We start from the raw sequence: 10,354 nt of genomic DNA, 5'->3' as shown, positions 1-10,354 counted from the left end.
TTGAGCGATGGCAATCTGCTGAGCTTGCAACATCTCGAATATCACTTGGAGGCTGACTCCCCCATCTACTATACCTTGTGTTCCTTGGCCCCCAAATCGGGCTTCCCTGTGTACACTTCCTCCGGGGTTTGCCTTTAATCTGCATTCAAAGCAATGTGCGAACTAACATCAACTGGTTCCATATTTGGCACTTCCCCAGGGTTTATCGGTGGTACAACGACCCCTACATTGTTGTTTTCCCCATGAAATCCAAGACCTTCGTTGTCGTGAACATGTGCGTTTTGCGAGTTTGACATGTTTAATCCTGAGAACAAAAAATCTTGACAAGAACAAGTGTGAAAATAACGTGTGTTATCAGAATCAATACTGAAATCATCACTACTATCTTTAGTCCCACGGTGGGCGCCAAACCGTTTACCTCGAAAATATGAGTAACAATTAAATTTGATTTGTGGTTTTAATGATATATGATTTAGTTCATTACCAATTAATAATCAAGAAATATAACGTATAAATGAAAGAAATGAGCAAATCAAACCAGTGTTACTAGGCAGTATCGACCTCGAGCCCAGTGACCTCGAGATGGATTAAGAACAGTAAAGCAAGAATAATAAAGCTAAAGAATAATTCTGATGAACAGTGAGCGAGAAAAGTAAGAGAGCATATTCTTTGCCAATGACTAGATTGTCACGACCCAAAATCCATTAAGGGTCGTGATGGCGCCGAACACCGCTGTCAGGCAAGCCAACCAAAATACTTAATTAAATTCTCGTTTTAAATATTTTCGAAATCACTTCTTTTATACGTTTAAACAATACATAGTAAATTCCACTGAATAGATAATAAAACATTTAACAACGTTTAAAATTTCTGAATAAACCCATAGACATTCCAGAACCCGATGTCACAAGTGCATGAGCAATTTCTAAGAAATAATGTAATACAACAACCATACGGAATACAATGTTGGACGAAAAATAAATACAGTAATCTGAAAGAGACTTGCTGGCTGCGGGTCGTCTCAGGAAGTGCAGCTCACCTAAGTCTTTGTATCAACCATGTTGCTACGCCCACTAGGCCACTAGAGATGCATGTGCCTGTGCAACAAAATGCACAGAAGTATAGTATGAGTACGAAAACAACGTGTACCCAATGAGTATCCCGTCTAATCTCGAAGGAGTAGAGACGAGAGGTCGACTTCGACACTTACTAGTGGTCCAATAATGTTATATCAATAATATATTAAATCGTGAATTTTTATAGACATGATTGTAGTTCAATAGGTTGAAGCAAGTAAATAATTTTTTCTTTTATAGAAATTTCCAAATTTCCTTTTCATCATTTATACATATATTCTTAAGCCGGAAAGAGGCAATAACGACTTCAATAAGTTCCAAGGCAAGCAATACAAGCATGCGCAAATCATGCCGAGGACGTACACCCCGATCCAACAATATTTAAACTGTGCACTGCCAGAGGGTCGAATGGCGCGAACCATAGATGCATCTATTACCCCGCTCGCGAATCATGCATGCTACGCGGTCAACATAAATAAACACACACCCTGCTCACGAATCATACATGCGACACAGGTACATATAGAATCACATATTCGAACAGTTAATCAAGACTTTATCAGGGAGAAGCTATCCAAGGAAAATCCAATTCTCTTTTTAACAATTCAAGAAAATGAAGTTCTATCTTTTAGAAATTCACTTACTAATCCGATGTGATTTAAGCAATTCAAACCGTCAATAAGATTACAAATATTTCTAAGTACAGCATGCTTTTGGGTCCTAGACTACCCGGACAATAACATAATAGTAGCTACGCACGGACTCTCGTCACCTCGTGCGTACAAAGCCCCCACAAATAGGAACACATAACCAATTAACTCACCTATGGGGATAATTCCCTCTTACAAGGTTAGAAAGGAGACTCACCTCGCTCCGAAGTTCCAAAACCGGCATTCCACGCCCTTCCGAAGAGTCAAATCGATGCACAATGATCCAAAACCCCTTGTTGAGATGAGAACAACGCCGCAAAAATCACCTCAAACGGAGCTCTAGAACTCAAGATATCCCCAAAATACTAAAATTCTCGGTTTAAAACACTGTCCAGGCGATTTTTCTTCATCGCCTTCGGGGGAGAGCATCGCGTTCGCGATGGGCAATTTTTCGCGTTGACCGTTCAACCCCTAAATCCTTCTTCGCGTTCGCGGTGCCCCTCTCGCGTTCGCGAAGAACAAATCTTCACACCAGAAACCAACAATTTTTCCCGACACGGAAATGAGCATAACTCCCTCATACGATGTCTAAATTAGACGATTCTTTTTGCTATGGCTCCGTAATTACGATACGGATCTAATGATTCATTAAAAACTTAATTTGGAGCTCATTTGCTTAATATGGTACACTTTATGTCTAAAGAAACGATGTTAAAATATCAATTAAGAGCGCAATACAACCCGAAACACACCCGAGGCCCCCGGGACCCGTTCCAATCACACCAACCAGCTCCATAAAATAACACAGACCTTCTCGAGGCCTCAAATCATACCAAATAACATCAAAACTACTAATTGCGCATCGATTCAAGCCTAATGAACTATTGAACTTCTAACTTCCACATCCAATGCCGAAACCTATTAAATCACGTCCGATTGACCTCAAATTTTGCACATAAGTCATATTCAACATTACAGATCTACTCCAACTTTCGGAATCGGATTCCGACCCCGATATCAAAAAGTCCACTTCCGGTCAAACTTCTCAAAAACCTTCAAATTTCTATCTTTAGCCAAATGAATCCAAAATGACCCACTGACCTCCGAATTCACTTCCAATCGCGCTCCCATCACCAGAATCACCATACGGAGCTACTCCCAGGCTCGGAATCCCGAACGGACATCGATAACACTGAAATGCACTTCAACCCAAACTTATGAGATTTCTTCCAAAATTCTAACTTTCACAATAGGTGCCAAAACGCTCCCGGGTTATCGAAAACCCGATCCGGGCATACGCCCAAGTCCGAAGTCATCATACGAACCTGCTGGAACCTTCGAATCCCGATTACGACGTTTACTCAAAAATCCAATCCTAGTCAATTCTTTCAACTTAAAGCTTCCGAATGAGAATTCTCTTTTCAAATCCACTCCGAACTTCCCGGAATTCAATTCCGACCACGCGTACAAGTCATAATACCTGAAATGAAGCTGCTCATGGCCTCAAACTGCTGAACGACGCGCTAGAAATCAAAACGACCGGTCGGGTCGTTACATGATGATGTTTACAAATGATTGGGGACCCCTCTATATAATAGGGGAATCCTAAATAAGGTACATTTCTATTTACAGTAAAGAATCTTATTGTGACAGCTATCTAACCGCCTTTGTACGAATCTGTTCCGGAATTTACGCCATGATCTTAGAGACGTGGATTATTTCGGGGTTGAGCATACTCGGCTTCGATACTCATGTACTTCGATCCTCAGGCATTGCACTCTGTCTTCGAGCTCGAGTCTGGTCCATCGAGCTCAAACTCGACCTTGCCTGAACTCGGGCTTAAAGTGACCCCTCGAGCCCGGAAAATCGGGCATACATGATTTCGACCGTATACACTCATTAAGAAAAGAAAATTAGAATAACAGAATTGTGCATAATATAATTCTTTAATTATACGCTCATCAATTTTTCTTTCGGACATTGAAACATCAATATTGAAAAGTGACCATAGAATTACTAGTGTTTGCAACAAATTTTATGCAGGAAAACTAAAACTGCAATCACAAACAAGTATAAAGAAAAAAAGGATTTTATTGTAGCCTTATTTACAGGCATGAATTAGGGTTTGGGTGGAGTAGCCACCAAGTAACCCTAATAGACTCCTAATATTTCAAGAGTTGTCTTGAATTTAGGATTTATCTTGATCTGTTAAAATTTTAGTGTCTACAACTAGTACTTTAGATCTTTACATAAATAGACGGACAGATTTATTGCTTACTTTTCCTACCCAATATACATATATTAGAATAATATACAAGGTTACGCATATTATACATGCAATATATATATATGCTGACTATTTTTAATTTAAACAGTTAGGTGGACGACTATATAGGTTAATTCTTCTACTTTATATGAGAAACAACATTACTGTTAGTTGGGCTGTTTGTTGGCGGGCTGAATCTTGATTCAAAAATATCTAAGAAGAGTTAATCCAAATAGCCGCTCACCTAATCTCTTAAATTAAAAATAGCCGGCGGATGTATAATATATATGTAATTTATGAATAATAAAATATGTATAACCATGTATAATCAATGTACAATCTATGTATACCGACTAAAAAAAGTAAACAATCAATTTGACCGGCTATTTGTGTAACAATCCCAAAATCTAATTAGGCCTGACTGGCAGAAAGCCGAGTAATTGGACATACCGTGAACTGACCCAAATACATGACACAAACGTCGGATACAAGGGAACGGAGATCATCATCATCATCATCAGAAGAAGAAGAAAAAGAGGAACAAAACGAATCTTTCGTTGAAAAAAACGTTGTCGTCTCTGATCGTGTTAATTCTCTGGGGAGTTTCGGGCAGGTTCCAGTTCATCACAAATAATCCAGCAAAAAATTTCAAGTAAGCTTAGTTCAATATTTCGTCTTTTTGTTTGCCTAGATATGTTCCCATTTTCTGCTAGGTTTGTTGAATACTCTAGTTCTATGCTATTGGAGCTTTAGAAATTGCTAATATCATGTTCCCTCTAAATTCTCTTTAATCTAGGAATTGATGTTGAATAACATGTCGTGAATAACAGGCTAGATTTATGCTGAATCTTTCTGGTTGAATTTGTTGGTCATAAGTGGTATTTAGGAGCTTCTTTTTCCATGTAAAGTAAGCAAATATAGGTAAACGTGTGAGTTCCAACTTGGGGTGGGTGGTGGTGGTATATAGATTAGCTTCTTTTATTAGAAAACTAAATTAGGGTTTACTAAACAGGAATCGACTCTATGATACAGAGAGGCAAAATTGAATATTGTCAATGTGGAAAATGAAAGGCTACTTGAGAAGAAAGTGTAAAAAGTTAAGGGGCAAGGAGATGGATTTGGAAGTGGAAGTTGTGTGATCTCTCTATTGAGTGGTTAGCAGCGCATGACAAATTATTTGTGTATATCAAACATGATCAGGATAGTGATAGTGGCATGATCTGAAAATGAAGGTTTATGGCATGTTACTGTTGGTAAATTATAGGAGTATTTGGGAAAATGATTTGCCAAAAGATGCAATTGCCTGAGGAGGAGATATTCTTAATTTTATGATAGTAGATGGCAACCAGGAACATCCTGGTATTCACTCTTGAGAGTTCAATTTTTCATTTTTAAATTTCACAGGGAAAGTTGTTCAGTTTACCTCCCATCCCCTAGGCTTCTACAGACCAATTGGCTGCGGATGAGATCTTTCCTATTTTTAGATAGATGGCATGGGGTCCTGAGAATTTAGTTAACCTCATAGGGCGGGTTGTTTTTGTTTGTATCTATGGCCCAAAGGTGAAGTTGGGTCTCCATCCACTCCCTAGCTTTAGATGGCAAGGGGGGTACATCCTGGTATTGGTGTTAACAACTATACCTCATCTTAAGGGTTATGAATTGTATTATCCATTTCGCTCCATTTCTACCCTTATCATTCCAATATTCAATAACTTGGGATTCTGTAATACTAGAAGTTCTCTATTTTTCTACTGACAACAAATATGTAAAAGATCAAAATGACTCCTTTTAAGCATGGGATCATATATAATTGTATCAACATGACTAATCCGTGATCCTAAGTAGTTGGTATTGTCTTTGAAATTCATAGGGCAAGTTGTTCATTTTTCATCTATGGTCCAAAGGTGAAGTAGGGACCCTATCTCCTTCCATCCCAGACCAAGGTGGGGTTCTGTGGAGGTGAGAGGAACCCAGATATTCGAGGCCGTTGTGGAAAATTGAATGATAATTGAAATCATTGCTTTAACCGTGAACTTGGTTGTCATTCCCTCTTGTTTCCCTAGAATAGTATGAGTGGAAAAATGCTTATGTTCTGGGAAATATGCCTTTGCTTTTAGGAAGACCCTTAGACAATTGGGATGACTGGAAATCGGAGAATGAAAAGGTATGGAGAATAAGAAGCTTTCTTTTTTGGGTTGGGTTAAGAAACAGAAGGAGAAGAAAAGAAGGGATGGATTTTGGTGGTATTTTCTCTATCTGACATGCCTAATCAAAATGATTTGTGTTGAGTTCTTAAGTTCAGAAGAGTGAGTGGACTTCACGCTCAGCTATGTTGCAGCTGAAGTGAAAGAAATATATATTACTTGTTGGAATATTTTAAACTAAAACTTTCTTTCTAAATACAGGTGTTACGCGGCCGCAGTACTCTATACACCAAATATTCGATTTTGCTTGTGGATTGATGCCTGCATAGTTTACCAGGTCCTGTTGCCTGCATGGTATTGCCATCTTCTTCCAAACACCCAACGACCCTAACCACCCCCCCCCCCCCCCCCCCTTAAAAAAAAAAAAAAAAAAGAAGGGCAATATATCATACTTTCATTGTGACTTCTGATTAGATAGAGAGGTCTAATTTGGCCCATTTAGTTTCAGTTTCATAAATGTTTGGCTTATGCTGGCATTGTTTGAAAGAGCATCTGCTTTCAGAAGTTCTACAGAATTTTCACTGCCTAAAGTTTTCCAGAAATAAAGTATAACTGCAGGCCTTTATCATCTAAGTTACTCTGGAATGTTTTATTTGTAACAGTAATTCTGGCAACTGCTAATTGGCTGCTTTTGATGTTATTGCAGGATCCTATTAACTTTTTGGATGATAAGTCTGAAAGCAGACTTTATGTCGGAAACCTTGATCTTAGAATATCAGAGTAAGGATAGATCTCTGCATCCGAATTCCCTGGTTAACTTGTACCGTTGGTAACTTACACTGCCAAGAATTTGCTTCACCTGGTTAATTATTTATTTTTTCACACCAGGGCTGCTCTTATTAAGATGTTTTCCCCCTATGGGAAGATTGTAGCTGAAGACTTCCTGTGGCACACTCGTGGTCCTAAGCGTGGGGAGCCACGTGGTTATGCTTTTGTCCAATTTAGTACTAAAGAGGTAAGTTGCAGAATCTCAGTTGCTCATCAATGAGAGTAGGTTCTGATTTCTATGTTTAAAGTGAGCATGCAGGAAGCTATACTGGCCAAGGAGAAGATGCATGGAAGATTAGTCTGTGGGCGGCCTTTGGTTGTTAGGCTTGCCAGCGAGAAATATTTTATGGAAGGGGCTGAAAGCTCTTTTGGAGCTGGTGGTGAAACGAGTAAATCCAACTTTGTTGCTGGCTCTTCGGCGCAAATGAGCAAGACTGCCAAAATAGCTGCAATTAAGAACAAATTGAAGGCCATGGAAGAAGAGAACCAGAACTCAAAAAGACCAAAAACGGCAGACAAGCTCTCCGGTAGTTAAGTGTCAGATAATGTCAAGCTAAGTATAGTACTGCTAAAGTCCGTTGAAGTTCTCTTGCCCTCATTGCCGAAACAAACTCCTACTCATATTTTTCCGTCTTCAGAGTTACAATATAGATATCTTTAGATCTTTGTATTAAGAAAATGCGAAGATGATGTTGTTTGGGTTCATAAACCTCCGTGCAGGTGATATCAACTTTGTTTTCCTGGTAGTAAAACAAACGATAATTTCGGATTTGCTGTTTCTCGTTACGCACTTGGATTTGAAAGTCAAACTTGGACAATGAGCTTTACTGGTTTTAAACATTAAGACATACATTACATAGGGTGTGGAGTGTGGAGTCTGGACCTATTGTCCTTGAGATTAATTTCCTCAGTTTTTTCATAGTTTCTCTTCAGACTTTTTGAATCAAATGTCAAACTTTATATGACGAGATATTAGCATTAGAATGAAGATGCAGGAGATGCTAGTTGCTACGTCTAAGATCAATGAGTGGTATAGTAGTGATGTGATTAAGTTATCTTGTGTCCTTCAACTTAACGAGTAGGACAGTGTTCTTGAACTTTTAAGATTGCAGTATGTACAAGCATCGAAGGAATTGAAATATGCGCTTCAAATTTTTAAATTGTCTTAATTTATATTTTGCTTCTTTACAAAATTAACATGTTTCGACATATTGATTTGGGAACCATAATTCTTCCTTGACATAATTTATTTCTTAAAAAAGGTTCGTAATGTAATATTACAAGATATTTTTAGTGGTTAAAATTTCGAATAAAATAAAGGATTTATTATTTACTTAGTCGTAGTACAGTGTGATAATTGACAATTTTAATAAGATATCTAGCTTATATGCTCCGAATATAATATATGAGGAGAAAATCAAGTTCGACTCTCAGTAATCATTTTTTATATCGGTTACACCATTCATTCGGGTGTAAATTTCACCTATGGTCATTCAAATTAAACTTTGTAATACAAAAGTCATGACTTTTCTTTCTCTTGTAAAGCAAAAGTCATTTTAGTATAGTCTTACTAATAGAAGTATTAAAGTGACCGAAAAATATAAACTTTGGTCGGAAAAATAACGTAGCTATCCTAATCCTCTAATTAATTTAGTAAAATAGATTAAAAACTTTGAATTGAAACAAAAAATGCAAATTTTGGACGAAAAACTAACGTGGATGTTGTTGGTATTTCTAAGAGACGCAGGAGTGTGAAGAAAATAATCATGACTAAATATCTCAGTAACGTATTTAAAAAGAAGTCTAGAGTTTCTAAGATTAGAGTATCTTGAGGGATATTTCGGATTTTGTCTTAAATCTACAATTTAAATACAACCGTTGAGGTCTATAATTCGCAACTGTGTTATACACTCTTTACTATTTATGTTATTTATTAAGCAGTATTTTTGGGTTAATGTTGCTCAATGGACGCATTTTGTAAATGAATTAAGTATGAGTAGCAGTTTTTAGTTTGTTAATCTTTTGTACGTTAATTGGTGATTTTGAAAGTGAATAAAATATGAGCATTAATTTTTGCATTTAGTTTGTAGGTTCAAATATGATCAGCTGTTTTCGTTATGATCACAGCTTGCTAACATCAATGACCAAAATTTTTAAAAAATGGTAACTAACTGTTTATATTATCACTCAAAATATTTACAACTCCGAGAATAAAAAAAAGCAGTTTGGACATTAGGTCACAAACTTGACATCGGATCTAACCCACTACTGCTCCACAGGTAGCCTCTATGGATAGAAATTTAGTAACTGCATGTGCCTGTCTAGCCTATATATTCTACGTGCTCTTTGATGTATCTCTCTTATAACTTGCCTTGTCACTTGATCAGTAGTTCTCAATTGAGTCTTAATAAAGATCCTTGCATTCCTTTCTTGCCACAGGTGGTATACTCCTCCAGCTAAAGTCATCCGATATATTTTCTGATCTGCAGTTTTCCTTTTTGCATGTTCCATTGCCCAAGTGACTTCATACTACCAATTGCTAGCATTCCTGCTGATGCCTTGCCATATCAACAGTTTGGACCACACTTGTTTTGCATATTCACATTGAAACATAGGTGATCAATGTCTTCATTTTCCTTCAAGCATAAGACAAAGTCCATGTCATCTTAATTAGCCCAGCAAGCAATCGTTTCTTTGTTTGGAGTCTCCTATGCAATGCCAAGACAGATAACAGCACTTAGGTAATCCAGCATTGTTACATATCAATCTCCTCCATGGTATTTTCTGAAAATCTCCACGAATAAGTCCATACACTTTCTTGATTGGGAGTCTACATATAAAATAGGGAATCTCTTAATGGTTAGATGCCTTTTGGATATATGATACAGACTTGGTCAAAAGCGGACAATATCGTGTCTCTAGAAAATTTTTCAAGGGTGTTTAAATTTGAAAGAAGTGTAAAAAAAAATTCCGACAAAGGGTGTTCAATATGTGTTATATACCGTTAAAACGTAATATTTTACCTATATACACAATGTAATTTTTCAACGAAGGGTGGTCAACTTCGCCACTGACAATATCACACTATATTAAGAGAGTAACATTGAGTTTTAGCCAAACAATACACGTTTCATCTTTTACTGTCTGTTCAATATTGTATCCATTATTATAAAGAATTAGTCCGTGAAGCGTGACACTTATTAAGTGAAAATTCTGAATTCGTCTCTATTCATAAGCATCTTTGTGATGTAAAAGATGACTTTGTGTGAAATTTTAATAAATTAATTAGAGGATTAGAATAGCCCACGTCAATTTTTCGGCCAAAATTAATATTTTTCAGTCACTTTTATATTTCTATTAACTAGGCTATACTAAAATAACTTTTATGCT

The 10,354-nt window shown here is 37.2% G+C and overlaps 1 protein-coding gene across 3 annotated transcripts; it reads left to right on the top strand.

Annotated features, from left to right (window-relative positions):
• The first annotated feature begins 4,425 nt into the window (after nt 1–4,425).
• Nucleotides 4,426–7,785, top strand: LOC109212314 (probable RNA-binding protein 18). 3 transcript variants are annotated; one of them, XM_019375944.1, is made up of 5 exons: nt 4,426–4,644; nt 6,398–6,490; nt 6,843–6,916; nt 7,025–7,151; nt 7,224–7,785. In XM_019375944.1, the coding sequence occupies exons 2-5, from the start codon at nt 6,488–6,490 to the stop codon at nt 7,497–7,499; spliced, it is 480 nt and encodes a 159-aa protein (XP_019231489.1). In that variant the 5' UTR covers nt 4,426–4,644; nt 6,398–6,487; the 3' UTR covers nt 7,500–7,785. The 3 variants fall into 3 exon arrangements, with proteins under 3 accessions (XP_019231489.1, XP_019231488.1, XP_019231490.1); XM_019375943.1 differs by lacking the exons at nt 4,426–4,644; nt 6,398–6,490 and adding an exon at nt 6,593–6,742; XM_019375945.1 differs by lacking the exons at nt 4,426–4,644; nt 6,398–6,490; nt 6,843–6,916 and having other exon boundaries at nt 7,060–7,151; nt 7,213–7,785.
• Nucleotides 7,786–10,354: the final 2,569 nt, after the last annotated feature.

Source organism: Nicotiana attenuata, unplaced genomic scaffold, assembly GCF_001879085.1.
Source record: "Nicotiana attenuata strain UT unplaced genomic scaffold, NIATTr2, whole genome shotgun sequence".
In the NCBI taxonomy this organism is placed as follows: domain Eukaryota; kingdom Viridiplantae; phylum Streptophyta; class Magnoliopsida; order Solanales; family Solanaceae; genus Nicotiana; species Nicotiana attenuata.
This window is presented reverse-complemented; position numbering and strand designations above follow the sequence as displayed.

Bases quoted from the DNA above. Each gene is read 5' to 3' on its own strand.
- LOC109212314 (XM_019375943.1), top strand. From the start codon at position 6,653: ATGTTTGGCTTATGCTGGCATTGTTTGAAAGAGCATCTGCTTTCAGAA. The intron at 6,743-6,842 runs GTATAACTGCAG...ATGTTATTGCAG, and splicing joins TAAAGTTTTCCAGAAATAAA to GATCCTATTAACTTTTTGGA. The intron at 7,152-7,223 runs GTAAGTTGCAGA...GTGAGCATGCAG, and splicing joins TCCAATTTAGTACTAAAGAG to GAAGCTATACTGGCCAAGGA.